At 34.8% G+C, this 27350-nt stretch overlaps 1 protein-coding gene across 2 annotated transcripts in view; it reads right to left on the minus strand.

Annotated features, from left to right (window-relative positions):
- Nucleotides 1-11685: 11685 nt before the first annotated feature.
- Nucleotides 11686-27350, minus strand: part of LOC131440613 (synapsin) — a 139701-nt gene continuing 124036 nt past the window's right edge. For both annotated transcript variants that reach the window (XM_058612049.1, XM_058612050.1), the window contains 3 exons: nt 26515-26682; nt 26078-26351; nt 11686-18681 (listed from right to left, as the gene is read on the minus strand). In XM_058612049.1, coding sequence (XP_058468032.1) covers nt 18530-18681; nt 26078-26351; nt 26515-26682 — 594 coding nt within the window. In that variant the 3' untranslated portion in view covers nt 11686-18529. The remainder of the gene's footprint in view (nt 18682-26077; nt 26352-26514; nt 26683-27350) is intronic.

The raw sequence follows: 27350 nt of genomic DNA on the forward strand, positions 1-27350 counted from the left end.
ACAAAACCAGCCTGCCACAAGTCGATGAAAACAATGGCGAAATTGAACGAATTGGGCTTTGATCTGCTTCCCCACCCCCATACTCTCCAGATTTAGCCCCCAGTAGTCACTGGCTCTTTGCTGATCTTAAAAAAGTGCTCCAGGGAAAAAGATTTGGCTCAAATGAGGAGGTCATCGCTGAAACTGAAGCTTATTTTGAAGCGAGAGATAAATTTTTTTATAAACATGGTATTGAAAAATTGGAAAAACGTTGGAACCATTGTATCGCCCTAAAAGGTGATTATGTTGATGAATAAAAAAAAATTTGCAAAAAAAATGTTGTATCAATTGTGAGTCTTGGGACTTATTGATCCATGTGTTATTAATATTGTATACCGTCACTTAAAGCGGCGAAACAAAAACCGTAAAAAGTTTCCCGGTTTCCGGTTCCGGAACTACCGAAAATAGTTATCGCGCTGTAATACCGCAATCGGAAGTTAGACCTGGATCAACTTTTTAAGGACTTTTTACAGGGTCCGGCACTCGAAGTGTAACCAATTAAAAAGGCCATAAATTCAGTTTGGAAAATTACTTTTACTTAATTCAAAGTACAAAATGTGTAAAAATAATACAAAATTCAGAATCAATTCACTTTTGCTCGATATGACCACCTTTTGCCTTGACTTGATGACTTGAGAGAGCGAAGGAGTTGCTTCGTTTGGCCGAATGTGACTTGCAGGTGTTTTGGCCCACTCGCGGACAATAACTTTTTTCAGCGCCTCGAGACTGGTGTATCTTTTAGTTCGGACTTTGCTCTCCAAAATGGCCCAAAGAGAATAATCCATTGGATTCGCATCTGGTTAATTCGAGAGCCATTGTGTGGACGTGATGAAGTTCGGAACGTTGTTTTTCAGCCATTCTTGGTTCACTCGAGCTTTGTGAGACGGTGCCGAGTCCTGCTGAAACGTCCATGGTCTGCCACCGAAATGTTTGTCTGCCCACGGCTTCAAAGCAACCTCCAGAATACTTTCCCGATAATATGTCGCATTTACCTTGACGCCAGGCTCGATGAAAACGATTGGAGAGCGCCCATCTGCGGTTACAGCGGCCCAAACCATTATCTGTTGCGGGTGCTGCCTCCTGGTGGCCAATCGATGACTCAAATTCTCGTATGAACGGTCGGTCAAGTAAACCCTATCGTTTTGAGAGTTTACGAATTGCTCAATTGAAAAAAATTTCTCGTTAGAAAATACAATGTTCGGAAATTGACCGCTTTCGGCCAAACGAAGCAGCTCCTTCGCTCTCTCAAGTCATCAAGTCAAGGCAAAAGGTGGTCATATCGAGCAAAAGTGAATTGATTCTGAATTTTGTATTATTTTTACACATTTTGTACTTTGAATTAAGTAAAAGTAATTTTCCAAACTGAAATTATGGCCTTTTTAATTGGTTACACTTCGAGTGCCGGACCCTGTAAATAATTTTTATTTTCATTTTCATATTAGTTTATGAAAATTAGCTAAGAAATTGACGAGAAAATTGAGTGCGCATTTTCTTTGCACATAAAAAGCAAAGCCTTGGTATTACATTCCTGTAGTGGAATTTGACCTTCTGTTTCAAAAGACTTCGCAGCCGATTCAGAGTGTACAGAACCAGTGCATGGCTAGTGCTACGATTCTACTGACACTTCGTATCCTTCCAGGTCGGGGCTCGAACATACGACAACTGGTTTGTAAGACCAGCGCCCTATGCATTGAACCGCCAACCCGGGGATATTTGCACATATTACCTTGTAATTCCGGAACCGGACGTCGCATGAAGATGAAATTCAATCGCAAACTATGGAGCCTTTCGTTTGAATCTAAGTTTTTGAAAATCGGTTAAACCATCTCTGAGAAAAGTGATTGGCATTTTTTTCCATCTGTTTCGTGCATATCACCCTGTAATTCGGTTCAGCCATCTTTGAGCAAAATAAGTGACAATATTTGTCATATACATAGAGACCAGGGTGGCAAGTGACCGGGAAAATCGGGAAAACCGGGAAAAAGTCGGGAATTTGATTTCACCGGGAAAAACCGGGAAATAGTCGGGAATTTTAATGAAAAACCGGGAAAAATATTACTAGCTCACCTATGAGTCACAGTTCTTAGCATAATGATTTTTTTTCAACAATCGAAGAGTAAGAAACAATACCCAATTTTGCGTTTGAGCGAAATGTTCAGTACAAGTGTTGAAACAACTTATTGTCCATTGGAAATTGGGCCAACACCCCATGTGTCGTCCGACGATTTTTAGAGGCTTGCAGGCAATTTAAAATCAAACAGGGAGCATCAGAGTTTTTTTGGTTGCTATCAATAACAGCATAATGAAAGCTCATTTTGAAAATTAAGGATAATTTGGATGTTGGATTTTTATTAAATTTTTAAATAAGTATTCAAAACACCTGCAAAATTTATGGCAAAATCTCAAGGTAACATAGGGAAAATATGTAAGTTTTTAAGTTTGCTAATAATTGCCCTTGTTTCATCATAATTTGTCTCAGTAAGGTTATCTTGAGACAATACTTGTGTTGTTATGGTTTCTGAGAACCAGTATAGAATCTTAGAAAGATATAGAAAATTATTTGATTTGTTCAGTGATTCTATGTTTAATTTTCTTTTAAAGGTCCTCAACTATTCCATAGTAGGATCACAAGAACGTTGATATGGATGTAAATGAAGGTGAATTGAATTTAGTTCGAGCTTTTGGAACTTCAATAAAGTAATGATTTAAATTATTTACGGTTATATCTATATTTCCCAAAACAATTTCAGGGTTTACATTCGATAGTATTCTAGTCGATTAGTTCTAAACTGGTAGAATATATAACTAATTGAACTAATCATTGCTTAATAATTTGAAACCGTGAATGTTATTGATTGATCTGCTAGAATCAGATCAATTGTAGGAAGATTTCTCATAGAAGATAAATTAGTTGAGCTATTGGAAATAAAATTGGTTTAAAACCAGCGGAGAGTTCATCATGAATAACTAGTACTTACTGATTACTCTACGAGCGTTTAGAATCCTATTAGGATTAGATCGATATATTGTGCATTTTAACAGTTATCATTTGATTTATTTACCCATCAACGCATTGAAATCGTAAACATTGTTTATTGACTAACAGATATATTAAAAAAATGGTGTTTTAAAAGAGTAAGTCAACGGTTTTGCGAAATCTTAGATATACATACATCTAATGATTTTATATTCAATTCTATTACATGAAAATTCATCTGAGGGTATCGTTCATTGAACAGATGTGCTTGCAAGTGACATAATTTAAACAGTTTATGTCCATGTAACAATTTATTGTACCATGGCCGAAGGCAATGACGATATTATGTTAGATTCGCTGTGCCAGCATCAGTGTTGGTGATTGCCGATAATTTGGCAGAAAGCGGCTCGATATTTTTCTACATTGTATAGAAAATTTTCAATCTGGTAGAAGATGCTACAAGAACTCGCTCTCTCTCGATGCATGAATCGGGCGAGAATTTTTCTACATTTCTTCGCTCCACTTCATACTATTTCACAGCCCTTAACAAAATATATACAGTCCGGCAATCCAAGAGAGAATCGCAAATTGATAATTATCGCAGATAATTCGACTTGATGATTCTCATACTAGGTTACAATATACAATATTTCAAAACCCTGGTCTGGAGCATTCACAGCTATTTTCATAGAAACAACTTATACAAAGGTTATATGCACATAGTTAGAATAAGCGGCAATAGTAAAATGATTCTATCTCAATTCTTCACTGCTTGTATAGAATCGGATTGCAAAACGAGAGCAAGCGACCGTTTGTTGCTTTAGAGAGAATCCCCACAGCAGCGTGCTAACCCGTGATGCTCAGCCAGGTCATCGAGAGAAAGTCGCTTTCGCACTGGTGCCCATTCTATGTTATATGAACCATGACGGCGTTTTGTTGCTGAGATGATATCCGTCTCTCTTTGATGGCACTGATTGAATCTTGTGAAGAGTTGGTAGAGAGCGTTCTTTGATACGATCAAAGCCATCCTTGGCCATCATGTTTATAACTTACCCGCCGAACTGAGATTTCCACTTTTATTTCCGGAAGGAGCGAAGAAAGCTCTGTACAAAATGATTTGAAGTTGCAAGCATAGATTGTTTTTGTTTTTTCCGAGTGGCAAGCGTCCGTTTTTGGGATTGTTGTTCCTTATTGATTTATTTTCAATCATATGTATACCAAAAAAAATGATAAAAACAGTCATGTGCACTCGGAAGAAATCGGTTACGTGTAACCAAAACCCCTGAATGACTTGGAAAAGGCTTTATGCTTTTCTTATACGCACATGTTATAATTAATATTTTTTATTTATTCATCGAAATGCCTGGAAAGTAATTGAATCCTCAATTAGCGGGTCAATTACAATGATCCTTTTTGGACATGGGGTATCTGTTTAAAGTTTAAATTTAAAACAAAAAAAAAATGCTAAACAGGGGCGATTTGAGCCTATTCCAAAAACCTGGAATTTTTATCTCAAAAAACCGGGAAAACCGGGAAAAAACCGGGAAATTGAAATCGGCAATTCACTTGCCACCCTGTAGAGACCGAGTTCACATACACACACATACATTTTGTGATCTCGACGAACTGAGTCGAATAGTATATGACACTCGGTCCTCCGGGCCTCCGTTCAGAAGTCGGTTTTCCCAGTGATTACATAGTCTTTTTTATATGAGAAAGGCAAAAGATATAGTTATAGCCGAAACATAAAGAAAACAGATCTCCAAGAGCACTAGTAGATCAACAAAAAATAGAGATGCAAAGTTTCAATGTGTTAAGCAGAGCAGCAAAACGCCACAGGAAAATGAAAGAAATTATCTACTGGTTTTTGTCGTCTTTTACTACATAGAAACTGGAATCTAGTCGCATTTGATTTTGTATATAATATAAGGTTAGCTGATAGACTTGTATTTTTATTTGATATCTTTATTCGCAACAACCATTTGGTACAATTTGAGACACACATCGATTAATCTTTCAATAACATATTTCACCTTTTAATTTGTTCAACCATTTTCATTTGTTTATACACTGAGTTTAATAATTTAGCGCATCTTCAGCAACAACTTTTTAAATTTTTATACATTATACCTGAAAGCAAATAACAAAACTTGTTAAATGTTATTGTTCTCTGATAATTCGTTACCAGTTGAAACGAAATATTCTCTTAAGATGTAACATCAACTGTAGGGTCTTAGTGTAGTACACTTTTTGATACCTAATAGTCTTGAAAATGATATTCCAATCATCTGTATTCACAGATGATTAAGATAAACTAAAATATGGAAGATAAAAAAGTTTTGAAACTATGTAATTTCAAAAACTTGGGGGAGTGAAGTGGAATTTTGAACGAGTTCAATACCTCGAACCAATAAATTATATTAATAATCGAAAATTGTTAAAACAACATCAATCAAATAAACAAATAAAATAAATAAATAAAATAAAATAAATTTTCGATCAAACTATAAATATCCACCGAGGTTGAAGACCATTAATATTTTTACATTGAGGAATCATACATAGTAATACTAATGGAAAATGGGACATACATGCCATTTGCTTACAGGATAACCTATTTTTGTGTAACAGAACTAGTACTATAAAACCTATTTTACTGATTTTTGTTCAGCAAAATGAAAAAGTGTTAAATTTACCTAAGTTTTCACGCTCTGTTGTGGTGTACCCTTTTAATACTTAAATACATGAATTATGTTTTTTCTCTCTACTGTACAATTTCACTCAATGGATTTGATCTACTACCGCTTTAGTGTTTTCTCCATGCATTCTGGTATGCTACCAAATCACAGAGAACAGATATCCATGTTAAGTTATCTCTACCGTTTTGGAAAGCTTTCACTGAGAGGCACCTCTAGGTGCTTAGCAACAGTTTTGGGCAATTGTGTTCAGAGATGCTAGGTGCATAATTTTCAAATAGCGTACACGGACAGCCACCGATTCCCAAAATTTTCATTACTATGCTTGAAAAAATGTACCCGAAATTATTAATGGTTTTGAGCCATTAGACACATATTTCGCGAAAATTCATTTTGGCGGCGATCACAAATTACTGAGAGAATCACATGTAAAATGACCTTGTGTTCCAGCATTCAATGCATATCTATGTGCACAAAACATTTGCAGCGGTATTTTAAAGTAATATTTCACTAATATGCTTTACACAGCTCTTTCATGATAGTTTGTTTTAGCTTGGATGTCTGTTTCCTATGACCTAATGCCAACAGTATGTATTTAACGGTTCATTTACTAATTTTCGTTGTGTGACTTTTGGTTCGAGTAAACTAGTTTCGTTTCCTTTCTCATTTATTCGGTGGTAATCGTTGCATCTGGCAAATGAAAATTGAATTTTTGTGGTTTCAGTAGAAATACAGTAAAAAATCCGACTAAACATTTTATCAATGTTATCACTCAACTTAGAATTAAGAAGAAATTAACCACTGATGATATGTGGAAATAACCACTTTTAGTATGGGTATGAGTTTTTTCAATATGATTGAAACTAAACTTATATATATATATATATATATATATATATATATATATATATATATATATATATATATATATATATATATATATATATATATATATATATATATATATATATATATATATATATATATATATATATATATATATATATATATATATATATATATATATATATATATATATATATATATATATATATATATATATATATATATATATATATATATATATATATATATATATATATATATATATATATATATATATATATATATATATATATATATATATATATATATATATATACAGTGGCGTATCTAGAAGGCGATGGGGGCACTTGCCATCGTTTAGGGGGCGGCAAACTGGTCCTTTTTTTTGCTCGCCCAAGTCATTTTTCTGGAGATGGAATTCAGCTTCGTTTTTTTTTATTTTGCTCAACCAACGATGGGGGCGGCAAATCTCTCATTCGCCGAATTTCCTCGGTAGGCCACTGTATATACAGTCTGTTACATAAGAGCGTGGCCACAATTACTCGCGATCGGTAAAGTGGAATGGTGTGATCAGTGCAGTAAAACTTCATTCAATTCAATTGAAACTGAATGTGGAACAATTTGACGATCTCTCCACTGTAGTAAACTTAACTCTCTGACACACACAATGTTTGCTGACGGCTCGAACGGGCAGCATTCAGTTCATCACTCGTTTCTCTTCAATCGATGCTCAGTTTAACCACCGTCAATTGATCTCTTGAAGTAACAAAATATCTTTTTCAATAGTGTGAGAGCGGCCTTCAAATGAGGTTCATGTAAACATTCGAATTGACTCAAGATAAAAGATGAAAGACTAATCAGATAGCTGAAATGTCAATCACAGAATACACATAAATTAATTGTTTCCTCCTTCAGTTTTCATTTTTAATACTTTACTCCATTTATAATTCTATTCGTTCGAATCTGCTTACTACCAAGAGCGAAGACACTGAACCAGCTACATATACTACTTGGCACTTGAAACTGAGCAAGCAAAACTTCAAATGACTAGGTACGACTATTCAACTGACGATGAATTCTGGGAGCTTCACATGAAAATGGCAGCAAAAGTCAAATGAATTAGTAGGGATACGCTGACGGTCAGCGGCCATAAATTTCATTTTCATCTTATATTATTCGATTGAAAATGAAATTTTACCGCACTGGGTGTGATATTTTTTTTAACACAGAGGTGTAGTGGCAGTAGTGTCCTTGATGCAATGCGAGAATAAATCAGCTGACTTTTGTTTGCAATTCGATTTCAGCATTTTTCCAAAATGCTGCCGCGGCGAAATACATGAAGAAGTCGAAACAGTTTATGAGAAAGTGAGAAAATCGTTTTAAAGAGACGAAAAATGTCGACGACTTTCCAAATTGTGGATCTGTCGGTCGGAAAAACACGAAAAAATTATTGTTTTTGAATAATCCGACATTCACTTTACGTGAAGGTGCTTCAAAATTGATCAAAAAAGGTTTAAATATATCGTACGGAACTGTTCGCAGACATTTTCAATAATCGATGTTGAGTGAAAAACATGAGCAAAAACGTCTTGAATGGGCAGAGAAGTAATAATTTTTAAGGATAGATCAAATATTTGGCCCGGAGCTGTAGGGGAGACCGCGACTGGTTGGTCGAGTTTTGCTTTCGGGATTTCTACACTCTTTCTGGCTAGACTTTTTGTTTCGTTATGAAGATACACCTTTTTGTGCATATATGTAATTTTTTCATTCGGTCATAAAAATCAAGGAAGTAGTTATTACCCCAGGGGCGAAGTAGGTTGGTCGAGTTTGAAAAAATATGTGAATCACATAAAATGCATCAATAGAAAACGTTTATTGGTGAAAAAAGTTAGCATGCACCATTTTGTATTATGTAGGTACGTAAAAAACTTCCCTCCTAACTTTTTAATCTTAATTATTTTAGACTTAGTTTCGGCAGCGTTAGTACACTTTTTTCAGCCCTCGCTTCTAACTTTTCCTTTTCCACAGCATACGCTTACGTTTGGATTCATTTTTCTCCTCAACCAATGCTGTTTTTATTGGGGAATCGGTCAAAACTTGGATCAATCTACGATTAACGACCGTGACGCTCCTCCGAATTAGTTCGCACACTCGTCCTGGGTGGAGGTCTGATGTCATCAGAATGGCCTACATTTGCAGCATATTCTATAGTAATTGACGAGTTTTTGTCGGGTTTGGGTCAATCTGCGACAAATCCTATCAGGAACTCTGAATGCTAAAAGTTTTGATGGCATAAAATTCAGAAATTATTAGAATCAACTCTTGTATCGACAATTTCCAACCTTCAATGATTCTAATCTTTTCTTTCTATTTGTTAATAAATTGAGTTACTTTCGTTACTTATTTCACATGTACGTGTTTCCATCAATATCCAATTCCATTCAAAAAAGGGGTAACATTTCACGAATATTCAAGAGCACATTACTCTAAGCTAAAATTACAACTCGGCCACAAAACTGAAATTTATGGTATACAAATATACCTGAAATTACGTCGGTAAATGGCTGACCTAATACTCCATCTAAAACACTATAGATGTCGCCACTGCGCGTAATAACCTTTTCTAAGAAGCCAATCGGCCAATCTGCCCCTTTCAGCCAAACAGCCCCGGTCTCCGCTATATACATATATTTATTATTTTAGTAATTTTTAATTACATGTGCTTCGCAAAGCTATTCAAATATGTAATATATGAATGTTAACATGTTATTCAATATTGTCGTCATATGATATCATTAGTGATTATAATTTATTTGAAACTGAAAATTCATTAAAAATATATTTTGCATATGTATTCAGATTATTGAAAATTACTAAGGATAGGCGGATATCAAATCGAAAACTGAATTTGATGATGGGTAGGTAAAGTTTCCATCAGAAACACTATCAAATAGGAAATATTTTAGGAATGCCAACTTCAGACCTATAGGAGTATGTAGATTTTTCCTAACACTAAATGATTTCAATATTATATTTACCTTATATTCTAATGTCGCACATATTGTTCTACGTGTATCTCGCATATTAGCATTAAAAAAATGAAACCAATAGTCTATGGAACTTCTAATAACAATAAATACATTCAGAGCTACTTAACAAAAATGGCATCAAATTAGTCTGATTTACTACTCTGCTGATATGAAGTTATGTTAGGGTAGTGCGCCGAAAACGAGAACACATTCGAAAATTAAAAATATCAATTACTGTTTCCAATTTAAGCCTATACACTATAGCAACATACAGTAAATCTCTAGTATTTGTTATATTATGATAGACAACTGTGATGTATATTTTTAGTGACTTTTAACGTTATCATTAAATCAATGCAAGTTCCCATTGCTAAATTTTTTTAAGTCGTGTAAACGTCAACGTACATAACTTGAACTTAACATTATTTATTATTTGTTGACATGCCAATCAGCTTATGAAAATATATCGAATATGCTTATTTCAAGCGTTAAGGTTACGATAGTTTCCATATTAGCATTAATCCTTGAATGATGTATGCTATTCTGAGTTTAATTGATTTTAACGATTTTCGAAATCACATTGCATTTTAATCAGTCGAAACTCAGCCGATGTTTATTGAAATTTTATTCCCAATATAAACTATGGTTGGAAATTATCTTTTTAAATCATAGTTTTCAATTGGAACCGCAGATGCAGATATTTTGGCTTTTTCAATCCATTTAAGATTTATCAATTCAACAGTCATCTGTCCTAGAACTTTCGGATCTCGGAAACTCCCATAAGGAATGGAATGTAATGGACAAGGAATGTAAGCTTTGAAATGAAATCTTCTCAATTCAGCAAAATTTGCATTCAATCAGTTGAAAATAATGAAGAATTCATCCATTCTGTTCAAATAACCGGTTTTTGGCGTGCATATCAAGAGGGCAGATCACTTTTGCTACATACAGAAAAAAATATTGCAAAAATAAATTCCAGGTAATTCTGGTTTGATACAACCAATGTTTATTTTAAACAACCAACATATGTTTGGAACAACCATATTCTTGTTTGAATCAAGCATATTTTGTTTGAATCTTCAATATCTCGGTTTGAAACAACTATATTTTGGTTTGATGGACCAATTGTTTTGTTTTTTAAACTACCAACATGTTTCTGCGGGTACATATGGGACATTCCACGCAAAATCAGCCACCCAATTTTTTTTTATTCTATCTTTTTTTTCGGTAAGGAACTCGAAAATATTCGACACGTATTTTTTTATTTCAACATGGGTCGTTGAATTTTCAATATTTGATTTTTTGAAATTTCGCTTTTTCAAAAAAGAGCCTTTTTTCTATAGCCTGTACTGTAAAATCTAATAAAGATATCATACAAAAATTCGTTCAAGATATGAAATGTGCGTCTTTTCCTTAGCTTTCAAATAAGCGATTCCATAAAACAACATTTAAAGTTAAAACAATAAAAAAGTCAAAAATTAATAAACAAATAAAAAAATTCAAACTTGGACCTAATTCCTTTATTTTTTTTTGTTGAAAAAAGAAGCCTTAGGGGTTTAACTCAATCTTGGCAAAGTTTCAGAGTGGAAAGATCAATACTTTCGGAGCAGTGAATTTTCCAATTACGACCCGCACGCGTGGAGCGTACCGCAGCGCAATTCGCTCGGATACGGGCTTAAAAGGCTATCCGGATTATGCCGATCCGACCGACCCGAGCTCTCCGGCGTTGTCTTTTTTTCTGCTTCGGCTATGGTTGAGCTGCACATGCAGTTGTGTATTTGCCCAGCTCAATCATAGCCGAAGCAGAGAAAAAGTCAACGCTGGAGAGCTCGGATCGGTCGGGTCGGCCTAATGTGCCTTCAACTTGTCGACCCATGCAACTAAATCGGAAAGAATGAAAATTTTAACTGTTTTGCCAAAAAACTTGAGTATTCGAAAGATAGCGCATACGATGAACACATCAAGATATTTTGTTACGAAAGTAGAGATTCTTGTGGTAAAAATTGATGGTAAAAAATGCATAATTCAAAAAAGATTAATTTTTGGAAATCTTAAAGACGTTTATCAACGATTCATAGGTGAAAATGAAGGGATGAAGGGATCAAAATAAGCAAAATTCAACAAAAAAATTAAGCCCAAGTTTGAAATTTTCTTATTTGTTTATTAATTTTTAACTTTTTTCATTATATTAACTTTAAAGGTTGTTTTATGGAATCACTTATTTGAAAGCTAAGGAAAAGACGCATATTTCATGTCTTGGACGAAATTTTGTATCTTTATTCAATTTTACAGTGTAGGCTGTTGAAAAAAGGCCCTTTTTTGAAAAAGCGAAATTTCAAAAAATCATATCTCAAAAATTCCACGTACCATATTGAAATAAAAAATACGTGTCGAATATTTTCGAGTTCTTTACCAAAAAAATATAGTTAGATGAAAAAAAAAATTTGGGTGGCTGATTTTGCGTGGAATGCCGTGGAATATCAATTACGTTAAAAGCTTTCACTTTTTAAATTACGTGTATCACATTGGCTTTGAATTAACTTCACGTTAACTTCTTTCACAATCAAAATTAAAGTAAAATTAGAAATTTATTGTCATTTTCGCAAATAGGCTTTAAATAAAAGGTGTATCGCTTAAGTTCTACCCCTGGGTTCAGAACCATTGGGTAATGCAACGATTCTATTGATATTTCATTGAACCGTCAACATGGTTTCTCTAGTTTTCTGTTACAGCATTTCAATAAAATTGCAACAGGATTTTTTTAAATATCAGAGATCAGGAAATACAATTTCATTCATTCAATAACTTAATATAGGTACATTTTAGCAACGTATGTACCAACATAATATATCAACCAACGTACTCCGAAAATACTCGTTCATAATTCAACTAGTGCAGGTAAAATCATTCCACCCATTTAAGGTAAAACCGACACCCTTTAAAGTTATACAATTAAAAATAAAACATTTATACGTCTTGGAAGCATATTCTACGGACATTCCACGAGCTGCTGAATCTTAGGCAAGATTGAACGTTTTGGCTACAACTCACCGGACTAGATTTTTTGTAGTTCCATGGGAACTATTGAAAGGCTTCAGTCTGAATCATGACCATCAAATAAATTAAACACAATGGCTGTTTTTACGACACACGGTGAGTAACGGGCTTATCCTAACGATTCACGTGTTAAGAAAAAATTCTCAATCATTGATACGTTTTTGTTCAGATCTGAAAATAACGGTCGAACTGCTAAAAATAACCACGCACTAAGAATTTTATCCCGAAACTTTACCAATATCTAAACAGTCAAGCAAATTATAAAACAAGCATAATTTTCGATATTTTGAAACAGACAGACATTTTGCGTTTACCGAAATTTTCGAACTCGTGTGCATGATGCATTTCTGAGAATTTCGGACAGCTGAGTGTCACATATCATTCGAAAAGTAAATTACCAGAGTAATGAATAATGTACTATAAATTAGATACCTGGAATTATTCGGAGTTGACCTGGAAAATCAAAGATTTTTTTTCCCAGAAATCAGTCGAAAGCCTGGGTGCAGAATTCAGGTTTAAATACAGCTCCTGTATTTAGTTTCAGGGTTGCCACTTTTAAAGCTATATTAACTTAATTTTGACAGAATCTTCTAGTGATGTTTTTGAAAATATAAGCAATATGAGCAAGGTATCATTACACTAGGTTGATTAAAAAAGGTTTTCATATATATTTTCTAATGAATCGAATACCAAACATGTGAAAATTTGGTAAAAAACCTAATGATTTATGATCCAGTGACTTTCTGCGGTATGTTAGAATGATATTTATGCAGAAATCGTAAAATGAAATATCAAACTCGAACAATGATATTGGGTGCTTTTTACAATCTGGGAATTTATTAGTTTTTGTGAATGAATTTAGAGATACGATTGGTGACAGTTCGTAATAAATCATTTTTTACTAATATTCGTAACGTTTTACCATCCACAATCGTTTAAACATCTTTTTTTTTTGTAAAACAAAATATGTGGTATATATCAAAAGCATCACCATCTCGCCATCTCGTGATAAGCACGCTGATTGGATTCTTCAATTTTTCGAAAGTCAAGGATGGAAGGATGGAATTTGGTGCATTTTCTCTTCGAATTACCTCGTAGCTATAACAGCAGTAACGCACATATGCCAAACAATTTTTCTGTGATATTGCTTTTGAGAGCCAAAGCGATTGTATCCGATTTTATCAAAATTCTAGGAATGGTAATCGAGCTGTCCGACATATAACGTGGTGACTCTACTATTGAAATGACTGTTGGTAAAATAATATACTCGATCCGGTTTGCGCGTGTAACTTTTGGAACGCTTCAAATCGCTGAAAATCCTTATATCAACGTGATTGATATTTTGTCTTTCAATGTATTAGACGTTATTCATTTTTGTGACTCAATGAGGTTATCATTGGTAGTTTAGTAAAAGTAAAACCATTTGAACTATTAACAAAAATTAAAAACTTTACCAATAATCGTGTCATTTCAAGTGAAACGACGCCGTTAAGAAAAGAAGAAATAATGACATCTGTTAACGCATACATGGAATATTTATGAATATACAATCTGTTACATAAGAGCGTGGTCACGATTACTCGCGATCGGTGAAGTGGAATGGTGTGATTTTTTTACACACAGAGGGCAGTAGTGTCCTTCACGCAATGCGAGAATAAATCAGCTGACTACTGTTTACAATTCGATTTTTTCCAATTTTTCGTTCGAAGCATAAGTATGATATAAGTAAGTACTTTATACTAAAATCAAGATAATACTGGGTGGCATAAAAAGAGTTGTCAGAATCATGGGCAGTAGTACAGCTTAATATATCGAATATTTTACTTCGCTAATGCACACGGATAAAAATCCATTGTCGGTACCATGATCGTTTTGTGGAAAATTCTATCAACTTCACGTTAAGCCTTTTTTAGAGGCACTCATTATGTCCACATCTTACAAATACACTTAAGACCGATTTAAGTTTCGAAAAATTATGTATGATCTTCAAAAAGTATCGATTCTCGTTATATTAGATAAATTTTCTCATGACCACCCTGTTAAGAACACTTACTACACGCTCACCCCTTCTAAAAATGTCTTTATGACCATCTCTGAAGAGCAAGAAGTAGCTTTACCTAGTTTGATAGCAATCCGTTCAGTAGTTTCGGAGTTATGCCACTACGAACATTACATCCCCTTTTTAGAGGTACTTACTACATCCAATACCCTTACAATCGTAGCTAAGTTGTACATAAAGTATCGAAAGTGTTTAAAAATTATTGATTCTTGTCAAATTAGATCAATTTTGTCATAACCGAATCGAAAAGTAGGCAGTAGACGTACGCGTCTGAAGTGAAACTTTTTCACTCCCATCAAATTTTTCTCGTGAAAAACAGTTCCCGTCGGTTATTGAGATCTCAATAAAAGATTGAAATCCAAATCATCAAATTTACCCGCTCTTCGGTTTTTGTTCTGGTAGAGGTGTTTTGCGCGACTTCACCGGATAAACGGGTTGAAAAACGGAACAGCCATCCAATAAATACGTAATGCCGGGAGCTGGTATCCAAAGGCGGAGTTCATCTAACAGTTTAATTCCGCCGTTATGTACCTGCCTGGAATCACAGTCTTCTATGATTATCTTCATATCAACTTTGAACTGAATCCATTTACGAACACTGCTTCGTTCGTAAATGGAGATTCCAGTGTCCATAACCCCATCGACTCATGAATCCATTTAGGAGCGAACACTATTAAGGTAGTGTTTTCGAATTAAGTTAAATGTGACATCAACAGGTCACCAATTGGGTCGATGATAGTTGCAAATTCACCATCGAGCGACTGGAGTATCAAAATCGATAGCTCATTGGTATTTAATATACACAAGCGAACACGGTGTACAGCAGATAGGAGATAGTATCCATACACCAAACACAGTCTATTTGCGACTATCCAGCGAACGAATAGACAAGCTACCGATTTCGTTCGCAGACAGCCACTGAGTAAAATGCAAATTGTGTCATAGCATATATTTATAGATTCCGGTTTTGGGCGAAGATTTATTCTGTGCAGAACGGAGCACTACTGCTTGAAATGCGAGGTGGTAAGCAACGATCGAAACCGTCGGCCATGCGGAAGAAATCAAAAGGATGACATCGTTGTGGCATGCAGTGATTGGTTCGTGAAAACACAGGTCGATTAACATCAACTTTTGAATGGTATGCTATTGAAATACTGAAACGATGTTGTCATACACGTTGAAGGTAAATATTATTATTGACATCCGGTCCCGTGTAGTGGAGGCATATTTAATGTTAAAAACATTTTAAAGATATTTTCATTCTCAAAATTAATCATATCACATATATTTGTGATTTTGACTTCTTGTGGTTCACTTGTTTGAAGAAAACAATACTACCTTCACAAACGATGCTTGCTCACATTGTCTCGAAGACGTACTGAGTAATGAATTCTGCTTGTTTCGGGGTGCTCGATCAACCCGATTAACAGTGGCATTATAAATGTCATTGATTTTTCGCTAAGCTTTATGAATGTTTCATTTGACTTCAAGGTAGGCCTTTTTGTTGATTTGGAACAAATTTCAACAGTTTATGCTGGAATCGTAGGAAGAACTGGTTATTTACTTGTTCTGTTTGTCTGAAAAATTTGAAAATTTAAATTCATGTTAAAGTTAAATAAGATTTTGCTTCGAAGCAATAAAGAATTATCAACAAATTTGGTCCTTATCGTATTTCATATTTATAGCCCTCAAACCCGTATTACACATTTTAGTTGATTCATTCATAATCTTGATATCATTCTGTAATTATTTGCACTATGCTGAATGCATTTAATTATCCAAACTGTACATTATATTATAACATTATACTACTGTCTGTAATTCTAACCCAGTGGTAACTTTATATTCAATGTATAGTACCTACTCCTATCATTCTCAACGGATTATGAGCTGGCTCAAAATCGGCTTTCGAAGTAGATACACAGTTGTCTGGTCCTGTCCTAGTTTTACCTTGAAATGCTTCGGAATGCAATGGAATTATATTGCAATAACATGGAGCAGAGTGGAATGATATGAAAAAAAAAACATGTAAAACCACTGATAACCGTCAAATGATGCTCACTTAGATCTTGTTAGGTTATGTCAATGTCGTGTAAAACAAAATTCTGTTTGTTTTGATTGACAATCATTCATTAATTGCCTCTTGATAGTTTCAGTATATTACTTTCACTTTGAATTGAATATCTAATTGTTCACTTCTGTCAAAACGATGATTCATAAACAGATGTTTAAAATGAGATTGTATAGTCTCATTTTAAACATCTGTTTATGAATCATCGTTTTGACAGAAGCACTACTAAACGTGAAATTTATTTTAATTGGGTCTATATTGTTCATACAGAAATTTTAGTGTTCAGGATTTCATTAACCAATCGATTAAAATGGATATAACTCGAATTTCACTCATAATTTCTTATTTTAGTCATGTGTGCACGTACATCTATAAAATCAGATACCATTGGAGGCGAGTTTTAATCATATGTTGAACAGTGAATATCTTGTAATAATACTGACTATTATCAAATTAGTATGTATGATTATGTGCTATAAGTTGATTATTGAATACATTAGTAATAGTTTTGTGTTAATGTTTAGTTGTAGTAATTTAATAACTCTTTTTTATTGAACGTGAATATTTCTACTTTAGATCGTAACCGTCATCATCATCAAATCTACCCCAATTACCAATAACAGATGTGTTCATCGGTGATGCGCTTTTGGTTGGCTCCTTTAGTATTGGCGTCATTCGAAATCTATCCGTTATAGATTTATCCGTTTTATCAGATGACATCGATAAGCTTTTAGAGAACGCCCTGCTATCTTCTGTCTTTCCAAATATGTAGTCTGAATCTGAGACACTACTGTTAAAACTAGAACTGTCTTTGCTTTCTTGTAAAGAGTATCGATTTAATGATCCAATAGCAGAAGGTTCATTCCCGATTGATGTGACTGATGATGGACCACTGACAGCACTAGTTCCAAAAATGACTTCGGCATCCGCCAGGGAATCATTGCTTGTCTTCAGTTCTCTAGACATACTAGGCTTGCTAAAGCGGGTTTTATAAAAATCCGGCCCTTTATCACCAAATATTAGCTCGGCATCTGAGGAGGATCGTTTTGTGCGACTGAACTCTTGCTTTTTAGTTTCACTCGAGAATGATGAAGTAGTTGACGTAGGCGTAGTGATCGTGACAGTTTTTGTCTGCATTGCTAAGCGATCATTTTGTAATTGATCCCTAATACCTTGCTGTGTGTTGTAACGATCTATCTTATTATCATCACTCTTATCGCTAGAAGTTATGCTCGAAGTAGAATTAGAAGAAGAATTTACAGGCGGTTGGTAGGATGACGAAGATAATATCGCTGAACTGTTAAATCCAGTGGTGATTGTGCGAGTTATATTGTCGTCGGAGGGTAATGAATTGTTTGCCACTGCCTTGTTTGCTGATATTCTCTCTTTATCAAATGGATTGATTCGCTCGTTAATTGTTGGGTCATATGTAGGCTTTTTCACTTCTGGTAAAATCGACGAACTTCCAGTATATTTGGTATTGGATCCATTGACATTTATGGTATAGTTTGAATTTAAAGAAGAAACACTATCTGTTCTATTGTTCTGTGTATTACCTTTTGTATTGCTAGTAGCACTCTGTATTTGACCAACAGTGCCATTGCAAAGCGATTGTTCTTTCTCCGCCTTTCCGTTTGTCATAGGACGAGTAACAACACTGTCAATTGAGCTCTCACGAGTATTCAGTATGCTATTAGTGGTACTACTAGTAGTAATGTTGTTTTCGCGCACTGGTTTCTTCTTTTTGGCTAAATCCTACATATCACCAAATATCCCGGCAAAAGTTTTACGCAAATTCTTCATTGTATCCTCGGTTTCATCTGGTACTGATACTTGACCGATATGACCTTTATTGGAACGGGCGGCCGAAGCAGATGAAACTCCAGAAACCGAACTGGATTGGGAGGCTGTAATGGAAAATGCAACAGATTAACTACCAGATAAATTTGCGTATTTATATTGTTTATATTGGCATTATGTTTCGAGCCCGATGACAAAGAGTAGGTAGGTAACCTCCTTACAGTTCAATCATGTTTAGTCGAATTTCTGCGTGATATAACTATTTGTTCTGTTTGTTGGGCCGATTTTTGTTTACGTGTTTAGATGTTGAGTATAAAACACGATTTTCGTTCTCCCATAATATTTTTAAACCAAACCGTCAACAAAAACCACTGAGAAGTTAGATTAACCAGATTTCAATTTCCCGGGTTTTCCCGGTTTGCGGAATAAAAATTTCCGTTTTTGAATAGGTCCCAATCGCCTCTGTTTATTTTTTTTATTTCAAATTTTCCTTTGATTCAAGCTTTAAACTGATATCCCATGTGAAAACGAACAACCTTTTAATCGAAGGGTTTTGGGGATCAAAATATTTTTCGGGCAACTCGATGTGTACACAGAAAATATTCATTATTACTAGTGCATATAAGAAAAGCAAAAAGCCTTTTTCGTAATCTAGGGGGTTTGGTTACACGTAACCGGTTTATACAGAGCACACATGTCTGTATTAATTACATAATAAGAAAGACTCTCCTCTCATAAAACCGAGTCAAGCTAACAACATATACGATATACTTTTAGAATAAAATTTTAGCGACGCAGAGCAAAATTCTAACAAAATTCTTAAAATGGATGCTTGTCGCTCTGGAAAACCTTTTCAAAGCATTTCGCACTGAGCTTTCTTTGTTTATTCTGGAAGTGAAAGTGAAAATTCCGCTTCAATGGGAAAATTGTAAATGGCAAGATGGAACTGCGAACCTTTGTTATTGCCATGCATGGCTCTTCTAAAACACCAATTTATTTATTTGTAAGTCAATAAACGGTAAGTAAATCCGTCACGTCATCCCGTTTTTTAAAAAGCGACATGTTTACAATTTCAATGAATTAAATGATAGGTGCAAAAACCTGTTTTAATCCACCTAGTGGTGTAATGATGCCTTTCTCATGTAAAATATTGTGATATTCTATTCAAAATTTTTCTTTTCGATTTTTGAAAAAAAAACAAGGGATTGCTTGTGCATGATCTAGTATAACTTACAGAATGAAACAAAACTTTGCTCGCATAGGTTATTCTTAAGAAAACGAAGTGGGATCACTATTATATGCACTTCCGGCACCGGAACCCGAGAACCGGTATAATCGAAGTCGGTTCGTACGGCCACCAACTAACATAACGTACAAACTCTACCATTTTTTTTTTCAAATTTTGAAGATTTTATACAATTTTACCATCGCACTCTAAATAACGATTTAAATGTTTGATGTATCCGAAAATAAGCAGTAATGTTTGGTAGGACCATAAGACCTTTAATTTTAGCCTAAGATTGGGAAAAGGGTTTTGAGCCTAGTTTACAACACTTTTTACGGTTTTGTTCCGCCAGTTTAAGTGACTGTGTACAATATTCAACACACTTTACCCTATAACCACTGAACCGGAAGATGGATGAAATTCAGGAATTCCGTATGGGACCGTGAGACCTTTCATTTGAATCTAAGTTTGTGGAAATCGGTCACACAATCCATGAGAAAAGTGAGTGAGATCCATTTTAGAATATATGACCGGTACTTCCGGAACCGGAGACCGGGAACTAGGATAGCCGGAATCGGTTTAGAAATTTTTTTACGTGTTTTGTTTTGCCGCTTTAAGTGACGATGTACAATATTGAACACACTTTTTCCCTTTAACTCCGGAACCGGAAGTCGGAGGTTATAAACGATGAGAAAAATCATCATTTTTGCGAATTTATTCCAAGCTATTGTTCAACAAAATAAATTCAAATGTTTTGCATGATAAAAAACATCATTCGAACAACATTTTGTAATTTTTCCATGGAAAAATATTGGGAACTAAGTCGTTGAAGAGGTATTTTTGAAAACGCTTCTTAAAAATCATAATTTGCGGTATCCACTGTATCTCAGCGGAGACTAATCAGAAGTGAACAAATGAACGCAGTATAGTTAGAGAAGAAGATTTTCTAGACCTCAACGTCTCAGTTTGATTTTTTAAATATTTTTTTAATTTTTGGTGGGTGTTCAAAGTGAAAACTACGATTTTTCACGAAAAAATCCGTCATGTTGTAGCTGTGAAACCTCCTCAAAGTAACAAACAACGTAAAGGAAAACGTTGAGGTCTAGTTTTTTATATGTAGCAAGAGTGTGCAAAATTTGAAAAAAAATTGGTGCAGTGGTTTTTGAATGACGATGGACACGGACTTCAAAACCTGCTTTCGAGAAAAATGCGTTTAAAGTTTTTTGTCTTTTAATCAATGGAAACTATTAATTACTCCAGGGAGCCCGTAGAGTCTAACATTTTCAAAAAAAAAACATATTTTTTCTTTTATAATTTATTAAAACGAAACATTTCAAGACTGTTTTAGCAAGTTTTGAAGTGAATCGAAGTAGAAATCGTGGGCCTGTGCGCCGAGCTCTCGCTTCTTCGTAGAATGAGATAGCCATAGATAAAGGTCCATAACTTCCAGAGTTTCGTTCCAATAGGCTTGAACATTTCACAGAATATTCTTTAAATATTTTACTATAAGTAATAAATGATTTTTCAAAACTGTTAGACCCTACCCGCCCCTCAAGTGACGGTGTACAATATTGAAAACACTTTACCCTATAACTCCGGTACCGGAAGTCGGATCCGGATGAAATTCAGGAATTTCGTATGGGACCGTGAGACCTTTCATTTGAATCTAAGTTTGTCTAAATCGATTCAGCCATCTCCGAGAAAACCTAGTGAGATTATTTGACACATACACACACAGAGACATTGCTCAGCTCGATGAACTGAGTCGAATGGTTTATGACGCTAGTCGGTTTTTCAACTTAAACTTGTATGGTAACGTGATATCAGTATCTCAATAGTACATCATTGAAAAATTGGTTTGAATTGTCCTATTTTTTCATTACCCAATCACAGCGGATCAAAGTGATGTCATTACTTGATTTTTCGGGCACGGCCGACGGTTTCGATCGATGGTCTTTACCTAGAATTTCATATAGTAGTTTCTGCTTCGTTTGCCACAAAAAAATGTCTTTGGTTTCAAAAATTAAATCACGAAATAGATCGATTTCACCTCATTAGTATTCAATTCTTTCACATTTCCGATTGATGCTCTTCAATTGATGGTACTATAAAAAACCCTTCTTAATCCACCTAGTGGTGTGATAATGCCTTTCTCTTCTTTCATAACAGTCTCATGAAAATATGTTTCATACATTTATTAAATAATTTTAGACGCCGATTGATTCAGATTGATTTGAGTAGTTCACAAAAGCATGCTTCAGTGTTTTATGTCACACAGTCAGCATCATTTTTCCAAACTAGTGCTTGGCATTTGCGTTGCCTATTTGTATGAGAACAGTGATGCTAATCTAAAATAAAAAAAGCCTTCTTAGTCCACTTAGTGAAATTTTCATATATGTTGAAAAATCACCATAGGGGGGAGTACATGAAATTTTCGAAATCGAAAAAAAATTTTTGATGCCAAAAGGCTTGGAATTGCATGAAACGTCGAGATTTAGTGTCATCTCGAAAAAAATTTTTTTTTGAAAAAATCGACTTTTTGGGACTTAGAAAAAATATGAAGTCCCAGAAAGTTGATTTTTTCAAAAAAAAATTTTTTTGAGATGACACTAAATTTCGATGTTTTATGCAGTTTTAAGAGTTTTGGCATCAACAAAAATTTTCGATTTTGGAAATTTCATGTACTCCCCCCTATGGTGCTTTTTCAAGATCGAAAATTGTCAAACCTTTACCACCGGGCAGCACCCCGTAAGCATGTCCGATTTAGGTCAAATTTTGCATGAAGGCTTTTTTCGAGGTGCTTAAACTTTTGAGCACTAGAACTTTACGAAAATAGAGTTGATCCCAAAATTTTGGCACCCTTATATATAAGAGCGGTAAAAATCAACGTGTTTTGTCGGTTACGTCACTTACACAATCATATATCTGGAACCAAAAGTCACAACCATTTGATCTTCGAACTTGATCAATGGCACGACAGTAGCTTTCAAACGAGTCCAAGTTTGTTAAAATCGGATCAGCCATCTCTGAGAAAATTGAGCGCGTTCAAATACAACGCTTTTGGTCGGTTACGTCACTTATACATTCATATCTCCGGAACCAAAAGTTACAGCCATTTGATCTTCAAACTTGATCAATGATCCTATAGTAGCTTTCAAACGAACCCAAGTTTGTTAAAATCGGTTCAGCCATCTCTGAGAAAATTGAGCGCGTTCAAATACAACGCTTTTTGTCGGTTACGTCACTTATACAATCATATCTCCGGAACCAAAAGTCACAGCCATTTGATCTTCGAACTTGATCAATGTCCTGACAGTAGCTTTCAAACGAGCCCAAGTTTGTTCAAATCGGTTCAGCCATCTCTGAGAAAATTGAGCGCGTTCAAATATCTTCGAAAAGTGCACACACATACACACATACACACACATACATACACACACACAGACATTTTCCGATCTCGACGAACTGAGTCGAATGGTATATAACACTATGGGTCTCCGAGGCTCCGTTCGAAAGTCGGTTTTTCCAGCAATTCTAATACCTTTCTATAGAGAAAGGCAAAAAGTAAGAAAAAACTTTTGTGTTGATTTTCACGCAATTAAAATTAATTTTGAACGCAGCAAAAAGTACAAGCGACTGATTGCTTCGCAATTCGGCACAAACAGATCGTGCTGATATTACACACACATGACATTTGTCGCAATGACGCTATCTGCTTTCTGTCAAAAGATACGGTGGGGTGCCGGCAACCGAACACCTTCCCTTACTTATAATAAATTGGATTGAATTGATTGATGTTTGAACGTGTCGATCAGAGCACGTCAACCAGCTTGATGAGTGGATGTGAATGATTGTTGTTATCTATGCTGTTTCAAATCTCTACGTATGCGTATTTTGATGGTTTAAGTCACTATTGAACCCAAACTGGCGACTTTATTGAAGTTATTGCAAATTATTATATTATTATTAATATTTATGGTACGGGTTTAAATAATTGATGCCAAGAAATAAATTTTTTAAGATATTTTTAAACCTAAGATGACGACTTTCTGTGTTGTCAGTAGGATCAAAATTTATAAGGAAAATCGGGAAGAAATATTTTTCTTTAATTTGAATTCAAAAATTGTATGATGATAATTGATTTCTTTAAAAAATCTGATTTTGACACTCAAAACTATGAAATTTTAGAAGAAATTTCAATGACTCAAAACGAATTTGCTAAATTTTCGCCATTTTCCTTATGCCTCGTATGCGCTGTTTAGTACACTACTGGTATGGGAAATACACGGTGGGATTGCTGGTATATATCGTGAGCAAAATCATATGAAAAACTATGAATCAAAATAATAGTAAATCAGTCGGTGTTGTACAGTCGTTCGCACCGCACGTGAATAGCTCTTGGTTCCTTGGACATTTTTCTAGCTACCAAGAGTTTCATTGATTCAAGGCTTCAATCTTTTTCAAGGCTACCTGAATAACTAAAGCTACGATTACATTAGCCAGTTTATCTGCACAAATTTGTGCAGTTTGACTCTAATATAGTGTAATCGGTCAAAATCGGCTTGACTGTCCATCTGTATGAAGTCAAAGTGTGCAGATTATCTGTAACAATGTGATAACAGTGTGATCATAGTCGACACACAAACGGTTGAGGACTGTACAAACACATTTGACTGTTTCAGAAACTGTTGTGCAGAAGTTGCCTGCAACAGATTCTATGACGCATCAATTAGTACAACCAACAACCAACAAAATGAAACAGTTTCGCTATTGCAGGTACTTCTGCAACCGGTGTAAATGAAGTCGGTTCGAATGACCATCTTTTAACATGATTTTAAATATTTATAATTTTAAAAATGTCAAAAATGAAATTTTTTAACACTTGCATCCGCGCAAAGTTTAGGAGTTTTGGCCTTTCATTTGAACCTAAATTTGTGAATATCGGTCAAGCGATCTCTACGAAAAGTGAGTGAGTTCCATTTTTGAGTATATGACCACTATTTCAGGAACAGGAAGCCGGGAATCAGGATAGCCCAGGGCTCTTTGGATATGATGCTGCGGCTCTTTAGTTCTATACACAAATAATGTTTATTTTACAAAAAAGTACTTAAAATCGATCAAAATCGATTAAAGAGTATTAAACGCCACTTCTATCTCTCAACCACGTGCACTCACTTCTCACCGAACCGCGTTGTCAATGTCATCATTTCCGGTCGATATAATGAAGCTTATCGCACATTTCGTAGAATTCTTAAAAGAAATTACTACTGAATTTTCCGAGCTCCTTCTTCACGATAAAGTGCAATGGATTTCCAGAAGCATAGTACTGGAACGTTTTGCTATGTACTTGGATGAACTAAATATGAAAAATTAAATAATGAATTAATGAAAAAAAATATTAACCACTCCAAATTAAAATATGCTGAACGGTAACAAAAAATTTACTTATTTGAAATTTGTTTTCAAGATTTTGTAAATATTTATCGAGTTTCCAATAGCTTCTCGTTCGTTCATTAGTTCGATAATTGAATTGATTACAAAGCGTTTGGTAATAAAATTGTGGATCTGTCAAATTCTGAACTCTGACCCAAAGGGAATGTATACCGTTATATTTTCGTTGCAGTTGAAAGCTGCAAAATACTTCCAGCGACAATCACGTGCGACGTGGGATATATGATGTCGCAAGTACCGCGCCTTATTAGTGCGGTGATGCACTGAATGTGATAAAAACGATTATCGCTGGTTGCGTTTTCCAGACCTCAACTGCAGCGACAATACCATATTTGAAAGAGCTTGGACTTGAGACAACCTTCTCAAAACTTCAACCCTTTAATTGTCATATTTACGGAGGTAGGATGATCCTATGGATTTTCATTGCATTTGATTTTTGAATCTACCACCCCATTTACAATTTATTGAATCTCGGTGCCACTCTGGATTATTTAGTAATAGCAGATATACCCGTATGTGAGCGTTAAGACACACATGTGCAGATAATGAACATATGACGTGAAAGAATCTCAATTTTTGTTTGTTTGTTATGACATCTGCTAAACATATCTAATATACCTTATGATCAAAAAAAGAACCGGAATTTTCATTTTAAAATTCCCACGCTTGTCCAATCGAAAGAGAAAGTAAACAAAGAGAATCTCTCATTGTCACAATCGTCGTTTTGAACATTTTATACAGAAATAAGGTAATAAAATCAATTAATGAAATACAATTCGAATAGAAAAACTACAAGATTAAAACCGAGAGTAAAAAAATATGCATACCTTGTGAGTCCCGGCGTCCTATATTATTCAACGTCGATACTTTCTCTGTTTGTTGATCTGGTGGTTCACTGTATTGACTACTGAAACTTCCATGACGGCCTATCGATCCTACACCTGGTGTTGTTCGTTCTGGTATCGGAGGAGGCCCACCACCAACAGTTGCTGGTCTCGTACCTATTGGTATGGGGGAAGTTTCTTCACTTGGGCTGCCACCGCGTGATGAGATAGATGTGCGTGAAGTGGTCTTTGTTAAAAGTGATGGACGACAAACATTCTGTTGGTATCAAATGAGGAAAATAAAAATAAAAAATGTTGCACAAATCTTTAACATTACTTCAGACGAAGGAAAAGTCAGTTTGTTATCATACTAAAAAATTTAAATTATTTCGGTTTTTGTCATTTGTTTTTATATATTAAATATTTTTTAATGTGCCTACCTGCATGCGACCTACGACAAGATCAGCAATTTGTCGTCGATCCTCTTCTTGTGAGTCTCCCATAAGTTGAAAAGTAGAATCAGATGCGCTAATGATGAACTCCTTGCCCTCTTTAGATACAAGTACTGTAACACCACAAACTTCCATACCACCAAACAATTCGGAAACCTACAGCGATAAATTTGTTTGATCAATTTTGTCATAAAACGAAGTTAAATATAACTTATATGACATATCCTTGCGTCGTCATTCATATGATAGAAATTTTTGATGCCTATCACCCTGTTATTCTGGTATCGGAGGGTCATTTCGAAAAAAAAAATCTATGTCATTCGGTGGAACTATACACACTTACAATTTATTTTCACATGTTAATAGATGTCAGGTTATTGTCATCACCCAAGAAATTACGTTATGCTTGAATTTACGTTAAATGTGAGTTTCATTTTTTTCCAACAATATACTATATTTCAATTGAATCTTTTGGAAAGTCGAGCCAACCATATCTGAGAAATATATGAGCGGTTCCTTCGTAAATGACTCCATTATTCCCAAAAAAGATGCATCTTCGGCCATTTTGACTCATAATTTAACTTTCGGAACAAAATTTCCTTAGAAAATATTAGAAAAGTGTAGCTCATAAATTTTTTCTGAGTTTGAACATCTCTATATTTTATTCGAGTACCAAGCATTGCGATATACGATTCTACTTCAAAACGGATTTCACAGGACTATATTTGGAAGTAACGAACCTATAACTGCGTGCACACAAGCTTTTACTTCTGTTGAAAGAATTTTTGAGTTTGTTAATCCCCATAGCTTCGCAGAAAAAAGGA

The sequence above is a fragment of the Malaya genurostris genome, chromosome 1 (genome assembly GCF_030247185.1).
Source record: "Malaya genurostris strain Urasoe2022 chromosome 1, Malgen_1.1, whole genome shotgun sequence".
NCBI classification, from domain to species: Eukaryota; Metazoa; Arthropoda; class Insecta; order Diptera; family Culicidae; genus Malaya; species Malaya genurostris.